At 49.4% G+C, this 25,873-nt stretch overlaps 1 protein-coding gene across 1 annotated transcript in view; it reads right to left on the reverse strand.

The window, feature by feature from the left end:
• The window catches only part of EPB41L4B (erythrocyte membrane protein band 4.1 like 4B), a 162,365-nt gene that overhangs the window by 111,683 nt on the left and 24,809 nt on the right, over positions 1-25,873 (reverse strand). Inside the window, exon 2 of the mRNA XM_077769762.1 lies at positions 14,255-14,558. Within this exon, the coding sequence (XP_077625888.1) occupies positions 14,255-14,558 (304 nt within the window). The remainder of the gene's footprint in view (positions 1-14,254; positions 14,559-25,873) is intronic.

The raw sequence follows: 25,873 nt of genomic DNA on the forward strand, positions 1-25,873 counted from the left end.
TCCGACCTCCCTGTTTCAGCGTTCACCCTCGAGAGTGCCATGGCACCTGTCGCTGCCAGCTCGCTGGCATGAGCCGGGGCCAGCTCCGGGTGAGGCCGAGCCCCACCCTGGACTCTGACCGGCCACCCTCACTGCCATGCACGCAGCACTCATGCCACTCAATGCAGGCCACGGCCGACTGAGTACAGGGCTCGGACCTCGAGGCTCAGGCCCCGGCAAACGGGAGCAATAAAAGAACTCCGATAAGTGAAAGGCGGTGTGACGGGCTGCCAGAGCGCACTGCGGGTTAATAACTAACCCTCTTAAGCCTTTTACAGTTTACCCGGTCTTTCCTGGACGAAGCCCACGTCCATTTCTAGGCCAGGCGACAGGGCAGGCAATGCCTCCTCCGGGCCAGGGGCAGAACCACGGCTGGCTTTCAGAAGAGCGAGGGGTGTCGCAGAGAGGCAAAGAGGCTTTCGGGCTGTCAGCTGACCTCAGAGAGCGGGAGCAGCCGGGAGGGCTGCATGCAGGAAACCGCTCCTATTAACACACTAATTACTGCTCATTTGCCACAGGTGAGCAGCAGTGAGAGTTCCAAGGCAGACGGGAAAGACCCGCCATCCCAGAATGAGGTTCTGGACCATGTGGCCTCCAAGGGCTCCTTTAGGGGTACAGCCCCATGGGTCCCACCGCCCTGCCATCCGCCCCGTCTCCCTTCTCTCTGAAGAGTTAGTTCATTGATGCTGCTCCCTAAAAAGTCTGCTGGACCCTCTAGCCAGGACAGATGGAAAGGGCTCACTGGGGGCCTCCCAGAAAATGTAAAGGAACCCAAACAGGAGTACACTTGGGGTGTCTGGGTGGCTCAGTTGGTTAAGCATCCGACTTCAGCTCAGGTCATGATCTCACAGTTCGTGGGTTCGAGCCCCGCATCGGGCTCTGGGCTGGAAGCTGGCTCAGAGCCTGGAGCCTGCTTCAGATTCTGTATCTCCCTCTCTCTCTGACCCTCCCCTGCTCATGCTGTCTCTCTCTCTCTCAGAAATAAATATTAAAATTTTTTTAAATTAAAAATTAAAAATAAAAATAAACAAACAGGAGTGCACTAGAGAAAAAACAAGTCCAAGGTCAAGGGAGACATTCAAAACTTAAGTCAAGGAGCTGGTGAAGGAACAGAAGTTAGACACAGAAAAAGAAAAGACAGACACTCTTTCATCAGATCTACTGAAAACTTTCCAGAGATAAAAACTTTGGACCTTTTCAAAGAAGCAACATCCAGGGAAAAATAGAGGATGCTTGGACTCACTGGCAGGCCCTGAGCAAGAAGGAGAAATCTTGCATGTATTATTTCAAGCCTCAGTGTCTTTGTATCTGCTGATCTGGCCACTAGGAAGGCTGTTCTCCCATTTGCCTTCAGAGCCCAACTTTCTCTCTGAAATTTTCTGGCTGCCCATTTTGCCCACTCAGTCCCACCACCTCAGCCCTTTCTTTGAGCTTGGGGTTCTCTAGGACACTATTCACATCAGGTGTAATAACTTGTCTCCACCCAAGCTTCTTGAGGGCAAAGAACGTGTCTTATTGTTCTCTGTATGCCCTGAGTCAGGTGCTTTAAATAATGCCAGTTCTCTATATACCAAGCGCACCTCAGGATAACTAAATGTTCAAGATGCCAATGATAAAATCCAGAAAGTGGAAAACTATTATAGGGCAAATCAACAAATTAGTAATGATAAAAAAAAAAAAAAGGGGGGGAAGGGAGAAGGAAACTCTAGATTAAGTGCTTTAAATTGTTGGTGTGGGAATGGAGATGTTGGTCAAGGGTACAAACTTTCAGTTATAAGATGAACAAGTTATGGGGGTCTAATGTGCAGCAATGGGACTACAGTTAATTAAAACGTAGAAACTGAAATCTGCTAAGACAGTGGATCTTTGGGCTCCTGAGTGGCTCAGTCGGTTAAGTGTCAGACTTTGGTTCAGGTCACAGTCTCATGGTTTGTGGGTTCGAGCCAGGAGTGGGCGCTGCACTGACAGTGCAAAGCCTGCCTGGGATTCTCTCTCTCCCACTCTCTCTGCCCCTCTCCAACTCATGCTTCCTCTCTCTCTCTCTAAAAAAAAAGAAAGAAAAAAAGACAGTGGATCTTAGAAATTTACTAGGATACACACAAAAACTGTAACTGGTGAGGCAGGAGAGATGTTCATTAGCTCGATGTACAGTAACTACTTTTGCAAGTTATATCTATATCAAATCACCAAGCTTCATCCCTCAAATGTATATGATTTTTATTTGTCAATATACCTCAGTAAGCTAGGGAAAAAAATATTTTAAATTTTTTTTACAAAGAGCTTTAGAAAGAATATCAAGCAAATGCAACGAAAGGAACTGACAACCAAATAGGAAGATTTGAACACTGACTAAAAATCCGATACCAAAAAAATGTTATGGGTTTTTTTTTTTTTTTTTACTAGTTGAGTAGATANTAAAAACATAGCCCTTATCTTTTTTGAAACATGTACTGAAATACAAGCTTGAAATTACAGGTTTGGAATTTGCTTTAAAATAACTGGGAAGGAACAGCAGTGAGGATACAGAAGGAACAAGAGTGGTCAGACTGATAGGAGATGAAACTCGATAATGGGTACTTGCGGTTCATTATGTTCATTATGTGGTGGGTACAGGGGGTTCTCTCTCCTTTTGAATGTGCTTAGAAATCTCAATAATAAAAAATGAGGGGAAAAAAAGTAGGCAGAATTGAAATGAAATCTACGTAGATCCTACAATTGCTCACCAAAAGCCACCAGCGGCAACTAACTTCAGTTCATACACAGCAAAACTGAAGTCAAAACACGAATCCCCAGGTAGTGAGGAAAGGCCTGCTGGGAGACTCGAACACAGGTGTTCGCTCTTGTTCCACGGATGTTACCTGAGAAGAACAAGGGGCCTGGGAGACAATCGCAGAAAGACTAGCTGGGAAAGCCCTGAACACAATCAGAAAAATAGGACACCTGAAAAAAACAGGCAAAAATCACAGAACAAAGCATTCCGGGAGGAAATATGGTTACGGTAAAATAAAACAAAAAGAGCTGCATAATGCCAAGTGTGGAAGAATGGATTCACGGACGCTTTTGTATGCGGCGGGGACTCTGGGAAAACAATGCTGCGCGACCTTGAAAGGCCCTGCCCATGGCCCTCGCAGCCACCGCACTCCTGAGTCCATGCCCAGGAGAGACGCTTGCTGGCATATATGCACCAGGAGACCAATTCCAGGAGGTTCAAAGCAGCATTTTCTCCTAACAGCTCCAAACTGGAAACATTCCAAATGTCCACCGGCAAAGGATAGATTTCAGTGGATTTGTGCAATGAATACCACCGAGCGATAACAACTAGAGTCAGCTCGTCGATATGGACGAATCTCACGAACACAATGTACTGAAAAAATCCATTTATATGAAGTTCACAGACATACAAAACAATATGTCATTTAGGGAAACATACTTATGCAGTGAACCTAGAATACAGCAAAGGAAAGGATGAGAGATGAATTTCAGGAGAGCAGCAGGGCGGGGGGTGTGGTTGGGGAGGGGGTGACAGCCTTCACAGCATTAGTGATGTCTTTGTTTTTAAGCTGGGGGTGGTGGGTACATGGATGTTCACTGGATTATTTTTCTTTAAACTATTCATGTACACTCGTTTGTATTTATATTTTCATCACTAAAAAATTTAAAGACGGAGGACCTGCCGACATGAAAAAATTCAGAGAAAACCATAATGGGGAAACTACCAGATAACCAGAGAGGATACCAGCATTACGTAGAAGAGTCCCAGGGGAGAGGTGCCAGAATGCCAAGAATAAAATCACAAGGGAAGGGCTGGGGTTATCCAAGTCTCCGATGGCAGAGCCACTAATGAACAGGCAGGACGGACTTAGGGAGGCCCGGACCTGCACCAAACTCCATCACCTGGATGAATGGAGAAACAAAATGTGCTATATGCGTGCCCGGGAATACTACTCAGTCTTAAAAAGGAATAACATTCTGACACATGCTACGCAGACAAACCTCAAAGACATTATGCTTCGTGAAAGGAGTCAGACACAAACGGATAAATATTGTGCCATTCCACTTACACAAGGTACCCGGAGTAGTAAGATTCACAGAGACGGAAAGTAGAAGGGTGGTTGCCAGGGGCTGGGGGGAGGGGGCCGGAGAATTCTTGTTTAATGGGTACAGAGTTGCGGTTTGGAAAGATGACAACAATCTGGAGACAGATGGTAGTGACAGTTGCACGACAATGTGAATGTACTTCATGCCACCGAACTGTATACCTAAAAGACGTTTCTTGCATTTTATCACAATAAAAAAAAAAATCTATAGTTCAAAGTGGTTGGCAGCCTAGTGAGCAAGTAGGTAGGCTAAAGGAGAAGCATTGGGACCCTCAACCTGCCCGAGCAGAGGTCAGATGGCAAGGATGACAATGATGCTCACAAGAAAAGAAACAGGCACGGGGGAGACACAACGGGGCCGAGGGATGCCGGCCCCACAGCCACCTGCAGAACCAGGTGTCCACGCCCTCCCACCTGGCCGCACGGACAATCCTACTCTGGGGACCACGCTCAGTGCTGGGAAACCGGGAAGCTGAAGGTGATCCCAGAAGTGGCACGGGACCCTTGGGATACCATCTTCAGGTTCTGAACTCCAACAAGGACGTGCTGGGCACTCAGCCAGCTAGGACTTTAGGGAAGGGAGCCTGAGAATGATAGACAGAACCCAAGTGCCAAAGAGCCTGAAAGGCAACGAGGTGCAGGAAAGACGGGGAGGGCATTATTGCACAAAATTCTGACGGGTCAAATCGCAAAGGCGTTCCAAGGAGCACACATTTCAAACAGGAAGGGTGAGTGTACACAGCATGGTCTGGGGGAAGAGCACTGGAAAATGAGTCAGGAAACCTAGATTCAATGCTGGCTCTCCCACACTTATTACCTGAGTGGCCCAAGGCCACATGTTCCCTGAGACCATGTGTAAACGGGATAATAATACCATGTGTAAACGGGATAATTGCCACATGGTGGCAATTAAGGGAAATGACACAGATTCTGCAAGCCTAGGGGGCAGGGCTGCCTAACAGAGAAGATACCAGGTGCTCTGCCCATCAGCCGCCAGGCCCAGGACAGGTAGAGACAGGTATTACTCACATCACACACATGCACGCACAGAGACCGAGGGGCGAACTTAATCTCGAATAATCACAAAAGAGGGCACCAAGTTGGTGAGGGGTTTGTCAGGAAGGCTTGGATGGGAGAAAAAAAAACTGATACCATGTTTATGCACATGTATATATGAAAGCTCCAAGACTGAAGGAACCAGTTGCTATGCAGCAGGCTGGGAAGGGGAAAATGTACAATGCTTTTCTGTGTGCTAAGTTTAATGCTGTTCCATTAAGCATTTCTTAACAATGTAGCTGACTTCTAACCTCAGTGTTGAAAACTATGCCCATCAAACCAGAATGCACTCTGGGTGAAACTGTATTCGATGAGTATGACTAAAGATGTAAATCTTATCTCTGGAAATCCCAACTGGCCTGCAAAGAAAGGACATCCTTCTGAGGCTCAGAGGTCCCCACCCACCTCAGGACCCCTGGGACAGGCTCAGAACCCACTCACTATCCACCCCACCAATGCCCGGTCTTGCTGTGAGAATGATGTTCCAGACCACAAATGTCCTCCGGCCAGGCAGTCTGAGCTTAAAGCTGGAGTGTACCTTTACTAGCCACGTGACATGGGCAAGTTTTTTAACTGTTTACTGAGCCTTGATTCTCCCCTCTACAAATCAGGGATAACAGCAATAACACCATCAAAGCTTTTACGAAAAGTCAATAAGCCAATCCCTTAAGCACTTAGCACAGCACCAGGCACAGAGAAAATGCTCAGTTAAGCCTCAGCTCTTATTAGCTTAAGACACACATCTGCTCTTCAAAGGTTCCTCACTTGTTCTTTTAAGATTGAGGGACACAGCCAGAGCTCATAACCCCCTCCTTAAGTTCAGAGCCCAGGAAATGGGGTTTTCTGGCTCCCAACCCCCATGCGGTTGCACCTACTGCGTCCTCTGCCCAGATACCTTCTGACCAAACGTACGGCTGAACCCCTGTGCACGCTTTCGGACAACATGATGTCACTCTGGGCATCAAACCGTCCCCACAGTCCAGCCACTCACCACCTGCACTGCCTCATGTGGAGCCACAAGTTACATACTGACAGTTTCCCCTTCGAGACTGGAGCTATCTCATCCCTCCTGGATCCCTCCCCAATGCTGAACGCAGTGGAGGTGCTCAAGAAGTCCTTGCTGACTGAAGAAAATATACTACAGGTAAACAAAAACATTTTTGGAAAACAATTAAAAATAAGCCAGGGGCACCTGGGTGGCTCAGTTGGTTAAGCATCCAGCTTCGGCTCAGGTCATGATCTCATGGTTTGTGGGTTCGAGCCCCGCGTCGGGCTCTGTGCTGACAGCCAGCTCAGAGCCTGGAGCCTGTTTCAGAGTCTGTGTCTCCCTCTCTCTCTGCCCCTCCCCTGCTCACTCTCTCTCTCTCTCTCTCTCTCTCTCTCTCTCGAAATACAAACCCAGTGGGACATATCCAGGTCTAGAGAGAAGCCAAAGCGGCTGCAGAAGGAGCCCTGGGGGATCAGGGCAGGGAGGGCGCACCTGCGACGCTGCAAGACTCCTGCCCATCTCTGCCAGACCGGCTCCGGCTGGGAGCACACACGCACAGCCCTGGCAGGGGACAGAACGGTGACAACCCCAAATCAGGCGTTCAGAACCCAAGCCCCCAGGTTCCAGAGAATTCTACAGCCACATCAGCAGGCCCTTTGACACGCCAGAAAGCAGAGATGATGGTGAGGAGAGGCTCCGAGGATGGGGAGCTTGCTTCTCACTCAGGCAGGGGCAGTGGGTGGGGGCTCCCACTCTCACTCAGGTCCCAGGGGACACAAGGCAGGGACAAGGGCCTCCACCCCAAAGAGACACAAACTCAGGGTCTGTGATCCCTATTCAACTGTGCTGACGGGATGGAGAGACGTTCATCAACCCATACAAATTTATCATTTTGAGTACATAGTTATATCTAAACACACACAAAAAAAGAACTACAGAAGAATACACACCACAGTTATTTTAGAGAGAGGGCACACGCACAAGCTGGGGAGAGGGACAGAGGGAGAGAGAGAGACTCCCAAGCAGGCTCCACACTCAGCACAGAGCCTGATTTGGGGCTCCGTTCCACCCCCCACAGCTGGGATCATGACCTGAGCTGAAATCAAGATTCGGATGCTCAACCAACGGAGCCACCCAGGCGCCCTGTACACCACAGTTTTAACAGTGGTTATCTCTGATGAAATTTTACATGTTTTCACTTTTCTGGCTTCTCTATATTTTCTAATCTTTCTGCTTTAAGCATGTTCTGATGTGAAATGAAAGCGGGGGACAAAGGCACACACCCACCTGAAAAAAACCCCCAGCAAGATGAATCGGCGGCTGGCCCTGCCCACAGGCAGGTGCCACAGGCCAGAGGAGGAAACAGGAGTGCCCACAGGACCAGGTCCCAGCAGAGGGAACACTCCAGGCAGAGTAGAGAAGGCTGGGCACAGGGACTCAGGCAGTAGCGAAGGATGAACATGTGTTTTGAGGACAACTTGTGGGCGGAGGACTTCTGTGGTTACTGAGTGGCTTTTTTCCTAAGTCCCTATGCAAGAATTTAAGAGAAAGTACCCCCCCCCACACACACATACACTGACCTTTTGCTATTTCAAAATTAAACAGACCTGTGCCTTCACCCACAGCGGTGCACTAGGGATGGAATTCAATGAGATTATGCACGTGAAAGTGCTTAGCAAGTTAATATTTGTTCGGGCCTGGACCAGCGTAGGGTCACGTTACTGGCTCGGGAAAGGCTGACAGACACCTCCTTCCCCCATACTAACACTGAGAAGCCAGCAAGTGTAAAAGCACAGTTTGACAGAGGTCATGCCTGTATCCCATTTGGGAAGGATGTTTACCATTCACCTCTCTTCCTCCCTGTCCACCCCCCTCCCCAACTATCCCTCCTTTAAAACAAAGGTATTTTTTAAAGGAGTCCAAGGTTCCCCATGGTCTCAGTCCCGGGCTGGGCTGGGGTAGAGGTGGGGTCAGCACTGGAAGACCACCCTGAGCCAATACTTTCCCTCCGGGGCAGGGAGAAGCAAGCCACCCGAAGCCCCAAACGAGGCAAGGTGTCCAGGGAAGCCAGACCTTGGGTAGAGATGAGGAGCTGCCTTCCCCTATCTCCCGGGGTGTCTAATATGGCCCCCTGTTTATTCCCACAGGAAGGAGGGTGAAGACCTCCCTGCCTCCAAGCTAGACCCCACTAGGCCTCCGCCTTCCCCTCCCCACATACTCAACAGGCTCCACCGCCAACTGCTCTGGCACTCTGCCCACTTCTCCGGGCCAGGCCCTCATCGCCTCTCACCTGCCCCAGCCTACACTCCGCTGTGTCAAAAATGGGCTCCCTAAAGCTCAGGAGTGGTACTGTCAAACCCCCGGGCTCAAGGATGGCCAGTGCCCTCTCACTGCCTACAGCGGTTCTTAATCCATAGCATGGCCACCCTCTGCTTTCAGTTCTACGCCTCAGAGTTTTTCAAAGGATGTGGAGGGACCACATTCACCAGAATCACCCAGGGTACTTGTTAGAAGTCCAACTTCCTCAACCACTCAATCAGAGATTCTGGGCTTGGGGGATGCCTGGGTGGCTCAGTCGGTTAAGCGTCCGACTCTTGATTTTGGCTCAGGTCATGATCTCACGGTTTGTGAGTTTGAGCTCTGAGTCGGGCTTGGGATTCTGTCTCCCTCATTCTCTGCACCAGTCCCCCACACTGTGCACACTCATGCGAGAAGAAAGCTTGGGAATAGGCTCTGGGAATTTTAACTGGAAGAAAAGAAAATCTCAGAAGCACTCTGGAATACACTGAAGTCAGAGAACCATTTTGCTGGAGTTTCTCATTGTTCAGGAAAATAAGTCCTACTTCCAACTGCCAGGAACATATCCCATCGCCGTTCCATGGTCCTGTGTCAGGACTAGGGGGTCAGTCTTCCTTCCTACCACCGGTCCTACACTTTCATCCAAAGGCTAGGCAATCACGGCTCCCAAAGTAACCCATTCCAACTCTTCACTGAATAATGGGAAGTCACTCTCTATCCACAGGCCTCAGTTTCCCATATATACAAAGGGCAGGATATGTGCTATCTAGGCTTCCTTTCAACTCCAAAATAAGGTATGTGCTCTTTATGTTCCATCACATGCATTCAGCTGGATCAGAGATTCTACTTCTAAAATTCTAAGAACTTGCAATTGGGTGGCAGCAGAGGCAGGGGGCATTCTTTTCTCAGCTACAGTAAAACTTTCAGGGCTGCCTGGGTGGCTCAGTGATTTAAGTGTCCAACTTCAGCTCAGGTCATGAGCTCATGGTTTGTGAGTCTGAGCCCTGTATCAGACTCTCTGATGTCAGCACAAAGCCTACTTCTGATCCTCTGTTTCCTCTATCTGCCCCTCGCCTGCTCGTGCCCTCTCTCTCTCTCTCAAAAATAAACAAACATTTTTAAAAAATTAAAAAATAGGAGTGCCTGGGTAGCTCAGTTTGCTGAGTATCCAACTTCAGTTCAGGTCATGATCTCACAGTTCATGGGTTTGAGCCCCACATCGGGCTCTATGCTGACAGCTCAGAGCCTAGAGCCTGCTTCAGATTCCGTGTCTCCCTCTCTCTCTATCCCTCCTCCGCTCACGCTCTGCCTCTCGCTCTCTCTCTCAAAAATAAACATAAAAAATTGTTTAAAAATAAAAAGCAAAAAGTTTCAAAAAACATCTCTCACACCACATATAATTCCTGACTTCTACTAAAAAAGATGTTTAGGGGCACCTGCGTAACTCAGTGGGTTAAGTGTCTGACTCTTGGTTTCAGCTCAGGTCACAATCTGACGGTTCGTGACATCAAGCCCCGCATCAGGTTGCTGCGTCGGCAGCACAGAGCCTGCTTGGGATTCTGTCTCCGCTCACCTCTCTCTCCCTCTCTCTCTCCCTGTCTCTCTCTCTCTCTCAAAAATAAACATTAAAAAAAGAAAAAGATGTTCAGCCTTCCTGCCACAGCTCTTTTTGGTTTGTTTTTAACATCTGTTACTGGACATGCTTCCAACCTCCTTCCACAGGTCAAAGAGGTGGTGTGAGAAGTGTAAGATTACACCCTGTGGGCAACCCTGTAGTACCCTGCTGCGTACTGAAGCCTTCCTATCATCCTGGACACGTTAACCTCCCAACATCTCATTTAGAAGACCAAAACATCGATGCTCCCAGAGCCCGAGCTGCCCAGGGCTACACAGCCAGCCTGAAAGGCTCAAGCATGGATCTTCCAAGTCTGAAGCTCTCCCTGCTTGCACTGAACCACAATGAGTCAATGCTGAGTTCCAGATTTCGGTGAAAGCAACCGTGCCGATGGCACACTACTGGCCAATGAGCCGTGCCCTCCAAGGCACGGCGGGGGTGCTCACCAGCCAGCCACACACACATCCCAAACGCTTTCCGCACAGAGCTGCTGGGAGACTGTGCACGCAGGGGAGGGGGAGACGGGGCTGAGCAACAGCCGCACGAGCAAAAGCGATGCCAGGGATTTAGTCAACAGAGAGCTAATATGAGTCAACAGCGGTGCCGCTGCCAAGCACACTAATGGGATCTTCAGCTACATTAATAGAAGGCAAGTGTCTAGGGTAGGGCCGAGGGAGTCCTGCCCTGCTCAGACCGGACCACGCCTGAGGGCTGGGCAGGGCAGAGCTGGTCTAAGGAGAGGGAGGCAGTACCTTCCGAGGACAAGCTTTCTGAAGACGAGCGGCTTAGGAGCCGCTTAGGAGCCAGGGCCTCCCCTGCAAGCTGGGTTGGTCAAGCCCATTTTTTTTTTAAGTTTATTTATTTTTTGAGAGAGAGTACACACACAAACATGAGAAGAGGAGGGGCAGAGAGAGAGAGAAAGAGAGAGAGAAAATCCCAAATAGGCTCCATGCTGTCAGCGTGGGAGCCCGATGTGGGGCTTGATCTACAAACTGTGAGATCATGACTTGCGCTGAGATCAAGAGTCAAATGCTTAACCGACTGAGCTGCCCAGGCATCCCAGGGAGGCGTTTTTAGATTGCATGTTATAGATGGATTTTGTTTTAAAGATCCTGCTGTTCACATTTTACCAAAGACTGGGAAACCGCAGCAAAGGGTAAAAACAGGTCAGCATGCCAGGGGATGCAGCCCATCACGGGACAAGGAGACTCCAGACCCTGTCTGAGCACCGCTGAATACAATTACAGTTGCTTCTTCCTTTACTAAATATAACTGCTGGCCACAGGTTAGCCAAGGAGTGAACCTGACTCAGGAGGTATTCTAAGAAATGCACAGGGCATGTTGGATTTGAGAGCCTGCAACCCCAAGTGACAAAATCTCCAGGAAGCCCTCTTAACCCGCGCACATCCCTCAAGACCCTGTAAACTATCACATCACTTAGCATCACTTAGAATAAAAAGGCGTGTCTTTACCTGTGTTTCCCAAGAGCCTCCAGGCCACCTGTCATTCACCTCTGTGTCCACAGCACAGTGCTTGGCACACCGGACATGCCCAAGAAAAGGTGCCCTGGCACAGTCACACTGAAGGTGCTGTTGTGTTCGAGTCAATTTCAGAGCCTAAAGTGTCCAGATTAGGGCCAATAAAATGGCTTATGACAATTCATACCCACTGTTAGCATGCTGAGCAAAGGAATTCTTGAAGCCAACATCACCAGAGGGTTTTAATTACAAAGGAGCCATAGTTAGCCTGGTAAGTGCACTGAGTGCCTGGGAAAGTGACAGAAGACCGAAAATGCAGCTTACGGGCATGATGGCCAAAGGTAAATCCTATCTGTGTGACAGGCAGCAACGCAACACCAGAGCCCAGGAAGCGGTAAAAATCCAGGAAAGCAGGCGAGGAGAATAATGACAAGTGGGGCTAAATGCCAAACAGGACAGCATAAAAAGTGAGCCCGGTGAAATGAGTCTTAGGAAGGAGCATGCGGGCTACAAATTCATCCACAAACTCACTGGGTTCTGGCTGCCTGGTGCTAACCTTGTACTCGGAGAATTAATTACAGGAACTCACACTCTGATCTGAGACGACTAGCATAGGAGACTGCATGATGCAGTTCTGATACCTAATAAATCTTTAAATCGATGAGCCGTGCTCACTGGTAATTTTTCTTTATCATTCCTCCCGGAGGGCTCACATGACAAAGCCCGCATTTTGTCTCTGGATGGGGTGCATATACACATGCGTGTGTGTCTGTATAAATAAAATGTGAGGTTCAAAACATTACATCCTAAAGCATGGAGAAATCCGCCACCATAAGGAAACCTGGGGAAATCTTTTGTCAAGCAACCTTTTGTAAAGTGGAGAAACCTTTCGGGATGCAAGTATCCCCCTCCCCCACGCTCGGTGAGGGCTCCCCCACCCCTAATAAATCAGCATTGCCGGCCCAATCCCAACCAGCTCATTGGCGTGCCTGTCTGGGTCTATCTACCACACACGCACCTGACTCTGTTTGCATTTTTCATCTGAGAAACACCACTTACGCCTGTCACACAAACCTGACAGAAGCAATACATTTTATAAAAACGAACCATCCCTGGGGAACTGACAAGAAAATCCTCAAGGAGCACGGTCAAAGTTCCCAAGGGAAGCTTTCCTCTCCCGGATCCGAGATGCAAAATACGCCACATCCTCTCCACACACAAGCTGCCCACCTCTCCACTCCCCCAAGCTCTTCAGGCCTCTCTCCCAGCTGAATACAAGCTGGAGAGCCTCAATCGTGGGGAGGAGTAACATTTTCATGCTATTTTAAAGACAACAGCTAGCTCTAAGCACAGGAACGTTGGCTCCTTTTCCATGAATAAAAAGGCCCCAAAAGGGTATTATCATAACAAAATGATATTCTATGGAGAGCACTAGGAAGCACAAAAATAAAATTGCCATAAATTGAAACCGTCTCCAAATTAAACCTAAGGCAGCATTAAACTCCAAGGCCAAGCAGGCTCTGATTTTCCCATCCAAACCCTTTGCAGATCCCTAGTTCTCTCCCGAAGTGTAAAGAATTTCCCCCACCCTGAAAGGCCTAAATGTTTCCTTGCAAGTCTGGGTGTGTTATTTTCTTCCCGCGAAACCCTCGGAATAACCTGCAACATTCATCTAAAAGCTCAATCGGCGCTGTGTCCTCAGTCACACCCAAAGATTCCCAAAGGCACCGTCTGCCGCAGCGCCAGGTGCCCAGTAGGCGCCCCATTAATGCGCGGATTTGATTTGATCACATCTGGCCCCTTGGGGCTACAAGGCCGGACGCTCCGGCGGAGACAACAGCGCCGGCCTAGCTATCTGCTGCAGAGGGGCGGGGTGCAACCACCTGTGGGCGGGTGGCCCCGAACCCGGCGCCGCCGCCGGGGGGTGCCTGGGCCGCCCCACGCACGTTGCCCGGTGTGCAAAGTCCGGCGCGCCAGGCCCCGTGGGGGCCCCATGGCCGACACCCAGCGCCCCAGCAAAGGGCTCTGCCGGTGCAAAGTTGGCCAGGTCCAAGAGAGTCGATTTTAGAGTTAGCTCCGAAGTGGCCCAACCCCCTGCGACACTCAGGGCTTTGGGGGCTCTTTGGGATGGGGATGGGACGGAGGGAGGCATCCAGAAAGAGAGAGAAATGGTCCCTAGACTCCCTCCCAAACTTGGGGCACCTGCTGGGCGGCAGGGGAGGAGGCTTCTCCTTCCTGCCATCTCAACAAGGCCTGATGGCGACTTTGTGGGGGGCAAGCAGGCCACCCCGAGGCAGCCCCGCATTGCTTTCAGGTTTTTCTAACCAATAACCCAGCACCGAGAAGGCCCCAGCTGGAACCCGGGGGGCGGAAGGCGAACGCCGGTCACCCGCGCCAGGGGGCGGGGACTCGGGAAGAGGGGACTGGGTGAGCTGGGGAGGGAGAAGAGAGGCCCAAAGGACCAGGTGGGAGCCGGAGAGGGCGCAGTCCAGCAGCGCGGTGTCCCAACGAGGGGGCACAGGCCACGGATCGGGTTCCAGGAGAGACCGGGACGGGGTGGCCCGAGAGGGAGCCAGGGGTAGGGAGTGCTCGCAGGAGAAGGGGGAAGGGACCCTGGGATCTCCCAGAGGGGAGCACAGGGGGAGGGGAGCTGTCAGTACCCCGGACCGGCCCCTTCACTCACCGGCAGGTCCACGCTCACTTCGGTCCCGTCGAGCAGGAAGACGCGGCAGTACAGGGTGGCCTTGGCAGCNCCTCCCACCTGGGAGGCTGCACCTCCAGCCGCCGCCGCCGCCGCCGCCGGGACTGCAGCACGCCCTCCTCCCTCGGGGCTGCGCCGGGTAATTGCAAACCGGGGCTGTGCTGCCCCCTGCCGGCCCGAGCGCCCCCTGCTGCTGTAGGTGTGCTCACGTGTGTACACGTAGGTGAGCACACACGTGTTTCCGGCGCCCCGAGCCCCGGAGCCCTGGAGCCGCCCGTCCCCCTGCCTAGTGAAGAAAACGGGGCCGCCTGCCCTGCAAGAAGCCTTGTCCCGGAGGCCAGAGAAAGAGAGAGAGAATAGCATTCAGTGAAGGCTCTAGTGGGCCCTCAGTTTCCCCTTCTGGAAAAGGAGAGGGGAGCACTATGTGATCTACAATGTCCCTGCTAAATTAAGTTCTGTCGGTTTAAAATCCCAAAGCTGGAAAGGCCCTTTTAGCCATTTCAGTCCAATGGACTCGTTCCGAGTAAGGAAATTGAGGCCAGGCAAGGAGGAGGCGTACTTTTCCAACCTACCCCGCAGAAAGAAACACCGTTCCTCAAGAAGCTCGTGTCCAGTATTGAGGCAGAGGCCTGCAAAACTAAACAGCCGTAACTGAAAAGGCTGGTAAAGGTCGGAGCTGAGAGAGGTGTTTATAAACGACGCCCCTCAGGTGTACACGTTCAAGGCCTGCTTCGAGGAGAAGTGGGTTGTCCAGTGTTGCTGCAAGGAATATTGAGGAAGAAAAGGTTGAAAGGAAGGCAGGCCTCTCTACAACAGGACACTGCAATTTTTTGTGCCTGGCCCTGTGCTAAGTAAGCCCTTTCCATTCATCATCTCACTTAATCCTGGGAATAACTTGGTTCCATAGCCGGTGTTAGCCCTGTTGTGCAGGGGAGGGAATTGAAGCTTAGGGCGCTTAAGAGACCTGCTCCAGATTTCACGGTTAATAGGAGCTCGTTCGCAGCGCTTCAAAGCTGTTGCCCCTAACCGCTGCCAGACAGAGGCACCTGAGACGACTCATAAACAGTGGAGGTTTCTGAGAGGGGTGGAAGGAGGCAGTGGCCGCAGCCACAGGGACAGAGAAAAAGGGAGGGATGAGTTCAGGAGGCATTCCAAAATAGGCATTTATTGAGGATCAGGCCCTGTCTTAGGTGATTTCATGGAGGATATTTTCATTAATCCTCACTCCAACCCTTCCAGGTAGTTCTGTTTATCCCCACTGCCTTAGGTGGAATTTGGGGCTTAGAGGAGTAATACCCTTGCCTGAGGTCTCAGAGCTCCTGCGTGGCCGCCAGCACGTTCACCTGTTGTATGGTGTTCTCCGTAGGACACGCCGGGGCTCTACCACGTGACACTGTACTGTGAAGGGGCATCTGCAATCAGCCTTCAGACACCCACTCTGCTTGGCCTAATAGAATACCAGCAGCAAGTTGGTGTTCAGAGGTAGCTCGATATGCTTGCTGGTTCCCAAGGTCAGCTCATTTCCCACTGGATAGCCCAGGAGTACTGTGGCCGACTGAATAATGCCCTCCCAGAGATGTCCACATCAAAATCTCCTTTGCAGATATGACTGAATTAAGGAATTTGAGGTGGAGAGATGACCCTGAGGGTATATTGGGTCCAATATAATCCCAACGGTCCTTATAAGAGGGAGGCAGGAGTTCAGAGTCAGAGAGAGTGAGGTGCCAGTGGCAGTAGAAGCCAGAGTGATGGGTCCAGGAGACAAGGCATAGACCTGCCAGAAGCTGGAAAAGTTGAGGAAGAGATTATCTCTCCTCAGTATTCCAGAAGAAATGCAGCCTTTGATTTTAGCTTGTAAAATCCGTCTCGAATTCTGGGCTTCTGAATTGTACAATAATACATTTGTATTCTTTCAAGCCACTGAGTTCGTGGTAATTTACTTCAGCAGCAATAGGAAGAAAACAACTATTAAGTTATATTAGTTTGGTGCATTACAGTTTTCTTTTTCTTTTTTTAATGTTTGTTTATCTTTGAGGGTAGGGAAAGGGAAGGGCAAAGGGAGAGGGAGACACGGGATCTGAAGCAGGCTCCAGGCTCTGAGCCGTCAGCACAGAGCCCAACACAGGCCTCGAGCCCACAATCCGTGAGGTCATGAGCTGAGCCGAAGTCGGACACCTAACCTCTGAGCCACCCAGGTGCCCCACGTTATGGTGTTCAAAACCACCCCTCCACAGTGAGCATCTTTCAGCTGATGATTATTCGCTAGCACTGCCTCCCGCTAGACACCAACCTCTGTGAGGACAGGGCTTCTTCTTATTCATGATTGTGTCGTCATCTAGCACCTAGATTGCTGTCTGGTGAGTAGTAAGCGTTCAAAAAAAAAACCACTTCTTGAATGAAAGCAGGACCTCATTTCATTGTCACATGGTCCTATGGGTAGGTATTGCTATTGCCTTTTGGGGATGGGGAAGATGAACATCAGAATGCAGCCCAAGCCCACACTCTCGTGGCCTGACTGCACATCCCTTGCGCAACGGACAGCACCACGTCATCGAGAATCCCATGGGGACTCCAAGTGGCTTTAGGTTTACCTCCACTTCCTCTGCATCAGGCACTGTCACCTACTTGATCTCATTCAGTTCTCGTCACTCGAGTAATTTAAGCACTATTTTCTCTACCACGCGGAGCAGAAACAAAGGCTCAGGCCCTCCTTTGATTAAATTTCATGTCACTCAAGTTTCGACCTCAGAATTTCAACGTTTGATGAGCCAGCTTGCTCTTTGTCCACTCACAGTGCTATTATTTCAATGATTGCTCTTTCTTAATCTTTGTCTTTTGGACCCAGAAGTCCCTATCCCTGTTAACTGAGGTCTATAAAATTCAAAAATTTTAACTGCTTTGTCTCAGACGCCTCTGTGCTCAGTGTGAATGGGCCAGAACTGCACAGGTATCCTGTTTGTCAATGCATCACTTATATGAGACTTTCAGCCCTCCAACCATTATTCAGAAGCCCCAGTTTTTACCCCCTGCATTTCAGCCTAGAACCGTCTTGAGCTGAAGTTCCCAAGAAACAGTCTGTGCTAAATTTCCAGGTCCTTTTCTTGGTCACTAGCAGTAGCTTAACTGCCTCAGGTTCATGGGCTGTATTTGGAATTCGACCCCCAGAGTCACCTTCTTGCTTTGTCCCGGTGAAAGCTCAGCTCCCACTTTTCACCCACCTCCTCAGGTTCATGAGAACTTCCCGTCGTGCTTGCCATCTCTACTCCAGGAGCTTCGTATCATTAGCAAACCTTGGAGAGTTCCTTATGCACTCCCTTCCTCCAGAGTAGTTTTACATGTTAATTAAACATCCCTTAGCCCTGTCGCTAAGGAACTCCTTTCAGAAATGCGCCATTTATCCCTATCCTTTGTTTCCTGGCTCATTTCCTAGACTCAATAAAATTGTGCCCTCATTCCATCAGACTCATTTTTTCATAGAACAAGATTACACTTTAGTATATGTTCCTATTTACTCCCTTGTAAAGTTTTCTTTCCATAGACATTTACTGAGACCTTACTAGGTACCACAAAGCCTTCCCTACCCTTTCTAGTATTTAATTAATGTCTAATTAATCTTTCTGGCACTGTTTCACAATAATAGCTATCATTAATTAAAGACTGTGTAGTGGGCAGCTGCAGTTTCTGCCAGCCTATACTTTGGGTTACAGAGTTTGGGTTACTTTGCAAACTACTTCACCTGCAGTCAGAGGCCTAGTGGTCGACGTGAAGCTAACCCCATCCGCTGCCTCAGGTTTGGTACATGATCAGGCCTGGCTAATCAGACCATTGCACTTCCCAGAGACCTGTTGCTAGCTCAAGAATGGGTGGTAACCCATGTCAGGCCAATGGAGGTCAGCCCAGGACCTCTCATTGAAATTATTGGGAACCAGCAGCGTGAAACCCACGTTGCTGTGTGGGCCCAAGTTGACACCACATGGGGGAAGCCTGAGATGATGATAACACACAGAGAAGCAGGCCAAGAGAAGGAGAGACATCAATTTCATATGACAATTCAATTTTTGACTGCCTGGATCCAGCCGTGCCTGAAGCTACCCCCTGGAATTTACCATTAAGGAGTGAATCAGATTAGAATGATGATTTTCCAGGTCCCAGATCTTTCCTCTCCTTCATTCCCTCTATTTTGTGAACACAGAGCACACGCATTGTGTTGAATAGACACTTTGTTCATTCTTTAAAGGACTCATCTTCAAGCAAATCATTAGCAAAGCAATACTCATCACTGAATTGTACAAGAAATCAAGGGAGAGTCAACAAGTCATCGTCTAAATTTTTAGGTACAGAAGTGGCAGTGACCAAAGGACTTCTTAGTGACTGCACCTGATTCCCAAATTTGTATTTTTAGCCAACCCTTCCCCCTGCTCCAGATCATATTTCTGACTTCTTCCTCAACATTTCATTCCTAGATCTCCGTTATAAACATCTATGCAGCCCTCTGTCTAGACTCAAACGGTCAACATCTGGAGAGAAATGAGTGTTCCCCACTTCCCTGACTCCAGCCCTAGCATGGGTTTCTTATCCGAGGATTCATTGTCCCTAGAGACTGTGCATCCTGCTTTGGGAAAGCACCTGTGGCTCTGGGGTGATAGCCCTAACAGTCACGCTGGAGAGGCACAGAGAGAGCAGAAAGGGGGCATTTTCATAGTGCCTACTTGCCCTGCTGCCTCCCTGCCTACATCTCCAACATTACCCCTCTTGCTGGACATTCCTGATGAGTTTGCCTTTCTCTTACTCTCTCTCTCTCTCTTTTTTTTTTTTTTTTTTTACATTTTTTTNAACCGACTGAGCCACCCAGGCACCCCTTTCTCTTACTCTCTTAGCCAGCTGCTTACCTTTTATTCTTTTCTACCTAGTGCTCTAAAATCAGTGTCCTCCAATAGAACTTTCGATAACAAACATTCTATAACTGTGCTATCTAATCTGACAGCCACTAGGCATAGGTGACTACTGAGCACTTGCAGGGTAGCTAGTGCAACTAAGGAACTAAATATTTAATGTTGTTGCACTTAAATTTAAATTTAAATAGCTCTGTATGATTCACGGTCGCCGTAATAGACAACGCGGAACTAGGCGTCAATCACTCCTACCCCATCACCTACAGCTGGGTTCATCTGTCTAGTCTCCGTTCCACTCTTGCTGGGTTAGTCTAGTTCCAAGTATTGGCCCCTTTGGCTCTGTCCAAGACTGCCGACATCAAGCGTCCCATGCCCGGCCAAGTCACAAGATGACAGCTTTAATCCTCTTGGCCATCAGGTAAAAAGCCCATCTTCCGTCAAGTTGGTCAAAACCAAGGCAGATTGCTCTTTTGTGGCAAGCCCTTGGCAGCCGGGCTGGTGGCAGAAGTGAGTGCGCTCTTGAAATTCTGCTGCAGCCCAGAGCACGCTATGGAAGCAGTATTCCAACAAGTGAGGCTTCCATGACTCACCGGGGTTAACCCTGTACAACCAAGATACAGGAGCCACAGACACAAAAGGAGCCCTCCCCATCATCTCCTTCTCTGTTGTAGACTTCTAGTCCTAGTTCAAGCCAAGGCAAGAGAATTTGAAGGAAGAGAACGTAGTGGGTAGGTTCAGATGCATGGCAGTGAAGGTTTAAGGGGAATGAGGTCCGTGATGGGCCTCTGAAGTAGGCTAGCTGGAGAAGAGCTCTGGCCCACAATGGTGGAACAGTGAATGAATGACACAGTCGAAGAGAAGATGAGAGCCGGGAAATGGAGACTGGTAGATCCGGACCGCTCACTTTAAAAGCTTAGCATCAAGGGGAGGAGGTGAAGTATCACATGGACTTCTGTTGGATTCTAGTCCGAGACTCACTTTTCTCATCTGTAAAATGGGCAAGTACTACTAACACTTCCGACCTCAAAGCTTTGTTTTGATATGAATGTTATGACAAAACAGCAGATGCAAAAAAAGAAAAAAAAACTTCATAAACTGCAAAACTCCTGTAAACAAATACGACTGGGCGAATAACTAGAAGGGAGCAGGAGGACCAAGTGAGACTAGGGCTCTTATTTTAATATTGGGGGCGCCAATACATATTAGGAGAAACCAAAGAGAAGTGGGAATATCAGAGAACGAACACACAGAGAGGGTTTGGGGAGAAGGAGAAAATGGCATTTCGTGAAGCTGAGCAGAGAGCTGGGTGGAGCTGAGAATTCTCAGAGGCACCCCGCTTTTCATTCCCAAGGGAATCCTGAAAAGGATAATATTTCTCTGTGCTGCACAGAGGTTTATGGTTTAGTAAGTGCTGTCACAGACATGACCGCATTTAATTACTCTGCATGACAACTCTGGCTGTGAGGTGTTCTTATCCCCAGTTTACAGCTGAAGAAACTGGGGCGCGGGCCCTTTATGGGACCTGCCTGGGGCCACAGAGCTGGTGAGCCGCAGCTCGCTGGCATTGGAGCCCGGGGATCCCACAGCTCTCTGGCTGGGCCTCCTTCCCTCCCTCCTGGCCCTCTCCAGACTGCAGCCCGTCCCTTCCCTGAAGCCACACCAGCGCCCGCCCTCACTGACTCACTGGGAGGGGGCCCTGGGCTTCGGGACTCCCCAGAGCTGGTTTCTGACCTCCAAGGCTCCACCCTCTTTTTTCATCCCTACCTCCCCTCCCCCGTCCCCCTCCCCNTTTTCATTCAGCTGTGAGAAAAAAGGCAGGGGTTTTGATGATATTAAGACGGAAGCCACTGAAGGACTGTCCTGCCCGGCCACTCCCCCCACGCCTGGGAGATTCCCAGGGGAAACAGACAGGCAGCAAAGGCACTGGCCATGGACACAAGCTGGGCTTTGTTTTCGGTTCGGCTGGGCCTGCCCAGCACCCAGGGTCCTCTGATAAAGCTGAGATGGAGCCCAGGGCCTAGCCTGAAGGCCTAAGAGGGTCTCTTTCTCCTTATCTCTCCAAGTCTCTGTCTCTCCCTAAACCCTCCTTTGTTTGGGGGATGCCTCCTCCCAGCCACTGACTGGCTCCAGATGCAAAGGCGGTGCACTAGGTGTGGGTGTTAAGCAGGAGAGGAGCACATTCTCGTGTGTCATTTTCCTTATGCTCAGTGACTCCACATGCAAGTAAACTTGACCTAACCGTCGCCCTGGAATCTGACCAATCATTATTCCATCTTTCTAAGGCGGAGAGCAGAGTAGAGGGGACTTCCCTGGTGCGGGCAGCTGAGCAGGGCCTTTCTCGGCCAACCTCACTTTTCCATGGCCACAACCTGATCCCTGGACCGCTAGAGTTCTCCCCTGCCGCCTCTCCCTCTCCGATCCACACTTTACCCAGCCCCTGAGGCACCCATCTTTCTGAAAAGGAAATGGGCCAAGTCGTTCCCCTATTTATAATCTCTCAGGAAGGCTGATGACAAGGGACACTGGTAAAAATGAGAGTCCTAGGAGTATGAAAGGGGGCCTGGGGCCATATATGCTTCATATCTGGACAAATTCCACGTACAGATGTCCTCTATTTATTTCCCGGGGAGTGCTCGCTTCGGCAGCACATGTATTTCCTGGGGCGACTGAATGCGTCTTAAACCAGACTCACCCTCCCTTTCAGACGCTTTATCTTTCAGTGGCTCCCCATTACCTACAGGGAAAAGGCTTTCTTAGTCTGGCCCTGCCCTGCTGCTGCAGCCCCACTGTCACTGCACCCCTCCCCCATTCTGAATTCTAAATTATTGCCATTCTTCCGATACCCTGAAGCACCTTTCAAGCCTTTATATGCAAATCCATCCCTCTCAAATACCTTCTCCTACCTTCCCTCGTTCTGACCTTCTGTCGATAGACCTGGTTGTTTCCCTGTCTCTTGTCTTACATCACCATATGCACATGCATCTCCCTCTGACACTTAAATGGGGCAGCCTCTCTGTGCTAAGACAACATCAGTCCTTAGCAGTTACAGATGATGGCTGTGTGAGCCAGCGTGCAGAAAGAAAGAATGGAGAGATTATCAAGAGGCAAGGGATGGGCTATGAGGGTGAGGGAGGCAGGTGTCAGGCAGCTCCTAGGTTTTGGGCTGGAGAGGCCTCTTCCCTCCCAGATTAAGATCTCCTTGAAGGGGAAGCATGTCTTGTTTACCTGTTCATCCCCTGCCCCAGTGAGTACCTACTTGTGGGAATTCCATCGGAATGGGGTGGGTCTGGTCCCACTGGGAAAGCAGTATCCATGAGGCCAGCCAGGATCCAGGCCTGAGGAAAGGGCAGGGTACCCGGTGAGTGGTCCTACGTGTGTGTTCAAGAAAGCTCATTACAAGCTACTTCAGTTGTTGGCTCTCTGCCCCAAATCTGCTCCCCAACTAACATACGTGGACCAGTACCTGCTGGATGCTAGGAAGTCTGGGGTTTGAAAAACTAACTTCGACACCCAATTTTACCCCTTCCCACTACCCTGACTTTACTTAAGTCACTTTGTGTCCTGGTGGTGTGCTCACTCCTGTTCTCTCTCTCTCTCTCTCTCTCTCTCTCTCTCACACACACACACACACACACACACACACACACACAATGGCTGGCACACGTAGATGATCATTAAGTGACTGTGGTCGCCAAGCAGTCCGATCCAGAAGCATGGTTCAGAGGTGACATTCGAATCCTCGCTCTGTGACTCTGAGCACAGAATTTGAGCCCTTGCCCCTTAGTTTCTCATCTGCTAACACAGCATTAATAATAGTATCGACCTCACAGGTCTGGCGTAAGGAATAAAGGACATCAGGTATGTCAGCTAATGCCTGGTAAGGACCCGATAAATGTGACTTGTTATTGTTAGCATTTCTTTTCACGTAATTATTGATAATTTTATATCCATTAAAAAAATAGAAACCTTCTGGATCAGAGCCTGGCCGGCCTGGCCATCGGCCCAGGTGGGGAAGAGGGGCCCCAAGCCTTGGGCATGGGCGTGGAGATAAAGTCTGTGGCTCAGGGCCTTGGCCTAGGGGCTGGCAGGGACTGTGCACGGACTGGGAGAGAAGAGAGAGGAAGAGAGGGAATTTAAGAAGAAATAGAGCCAGAAAAAGAGAGGGTGGAGGGGGAGAGAGAGAAGAGCCACCGGTGGCCAGGGAACCGGCTCCCAGGGAACAAAAGCCCTGCAAACCGGTCTGGGCAGTCCCCTAGCCAGGCCGGTCAGCTGGTGTGGCCACATCCAGAGGGAGCAGGCTGACTGTGGCAGGGCTGCCCTGGGGTGAGGCCTGAGGCCTGTTCACCCCCTGGGGAGGCATGTCTGGGGCTCTCCAGGCCGGCCTACGACAGCCTTTCTGGGTCTGGGAGAGAAACACCGCTTTAAAGAAAACTGGGGCACACACTCTACTACAAAAAAGCCACAGCACTTGAAGTCTGACAGAGCTAGACTTCAGACTCGGCTCCAAAACGGGTGCCAAGACCATTCAAGTAGGAAAGCCAGTGTTTTCAATAATGGTGCTAGGAAGAATGGACAACTACGTGGGAAAGAATGAAGCCGGGCCCTAATGTACTTCATATGTGAAAAGGAACTCAAAATGGACCAAAGGCCTAAGCCTAAAAACCCAAATTATAAAACCCTGATAAAGCTACAATTTAAGCCTTTATATCCAAATCTACCTCCTCAAACATTTCTCCCACCTTCCCACTAGCGAACTCTTATTCATCCTTGAAAACCCAGATCACACCCCTCTGGTAAAACCTTTCGTTCCCTCTAGAGATAGACTGGTTGTTTCCCCCTCTGTCATCTTACAGCACCATACTCATTGTGAAAACATTACTCTCTGGCAATATCTAATAGAGGGAGTCAGTTCAATAATAACGTTAATTTAATAAGTTTTCAAAAGTTTGATAGTTTCAAAATAACCTTATTGTTAAGTAAACAGCATTCTGTAGGTAAAACAAAAGTATAGCATAAACACATTAAAAAAATTTTTTTAATGTTTATTTAGTTTTGAGAGAAAGACAGAGCACAGGCAAGAGAGGGGCAGAGAGAGGAGACACAGAATCTGAAACAGGCTCCAGGCTCTGAGCTGTCAGCACAGAGCCAGATACAGGGCTCAAACTCACGAACCGCGAGATCATGACCTGAGCCGAAGTCGGCAGCTTAACTGACTGAGCCACCCAGGTGCCCCCATAAACACATTTTAAAACAAAATACAGGGGCACCTGGATGGCTCAGTCGGTTAAGCATCTGACTTTGACTCAGGTCGTAATTTCATGGTTCTTGAATTCGAACCCCACATTTGGCTCTCTGCTGTCAGCACAGAACCCACTTCAGATCCTCGGTCTCCCTCTCTCTCTGCCCATCCCCTACTTGCGCGCGCACGCACTCTCTTTCTCTCTCTCAAAAACAATAAAATAAAACATTAATAAAATAAAATAGAAAGCATAACGTGACAGTGCAGTCAACAAACAAGGCAGCCTATCAATATAAACATGTCCTAAAATTTAGAATGGTCTGTATAGTTTGATATTCTTGCTGCGGGAAACATATTCCCAGGTGACGGTAAGGGTCGGAGGTGACAAACCGGGAATTGGCAAGATAAACATTTTTTTCTAAACAAAAATAGGATCCTTTTCCACATGCCATGTTGTCACTTTCCTTTTCACACCACAGATTATCTTTCTAACATCTGCATTGACTTTTCAAATATATCATTTAAAATATTTCTTAAGATATGCCTGTGTTTCATCACTGTGTATGAGTGGCTGCAGTGGAGAGACTGAGGGAAGCCACGATTTTGCCCCCTTCCATCAGCATACCGACCTCGGTGTGGGGATGATCTCTAGGCCAGGGCCAAGCTTCTCAAAGTACCTCCTCCAGGACTCCATTCCTTCAGCATGCTTCAGCACACAAGGATTCAATGGCAGGCAGGTTGGGTGGAAAAGGTGCCTCGTACATTCTTCTCTTGGAAGTTCACCGAGCATTTGTTAAGGGAGTGGTGAGGATTCTGAGAAGTCCTGCAGTTAAGAAATCGGTTTAACTTTAGGGCACCTGGGTGGCTCAGCCGGGTAAGCATCCTACTCTCGATTTCAGCTCAGGTCATGATTTCACCGATGGTGGGTTCAAGCCCCGAGTCGGGGCCCCTCGCTGACAGTGCAGACCCTGCTTGGGATTCACTGTCTCCCTCTCTCTCTGCCCCTTTCCCGCTTGCTTGCTCACTCGCTCTCTCAAATAAAAATAAACTTAAAAAAAAAAAAGAAAGAAATTGGTTTAACTTTGTTTAATCCAGTTGTCTTTATGGAGACATGGTTACTGGACGAGTATGTGTGTCAGCTATTGTGTGCAAAACACCACTGGAAAACACAATAGAGGCTTCACTACAATGGAAAAAGACTATTTTTCCGATGGGGGGGTACTATAGGATGCTGTCACCGGAAACATTTAAAGTTGTGTTGTGGTTTTGAAAATAGAGGGAGAAAGGTTTAATAGTAGGAGAAGGGGGTGTCTAGATGGCATTACTTGTGGAAACTCAGGGAGGAAACACAGTAAATGCACCACCAATGGGAAACATTATCTTAGTGATCATCTTTTTTTTTTTTTTAATATTTTTTAAATTTATTTCTAGGAGAGAGAGAGAGAGAGAGAGACAGCGTGAGCAGGGGAG

Source organism: Crocuta crocuta, unplaced genomic scaffold (assembly GCF_008692635.1).
Source record: "Crocuta crocuta isolate KB4526 unplaced genomic scaffold, BGI_CrCroc_1.0 scaffold95, whole genome shotgun sequence".
NCBI lineage: Eukaryota > Metazoa > Chordata > Mammalia > Carnivora > Hyaenidae > Crocuta > Crocuta crocuta.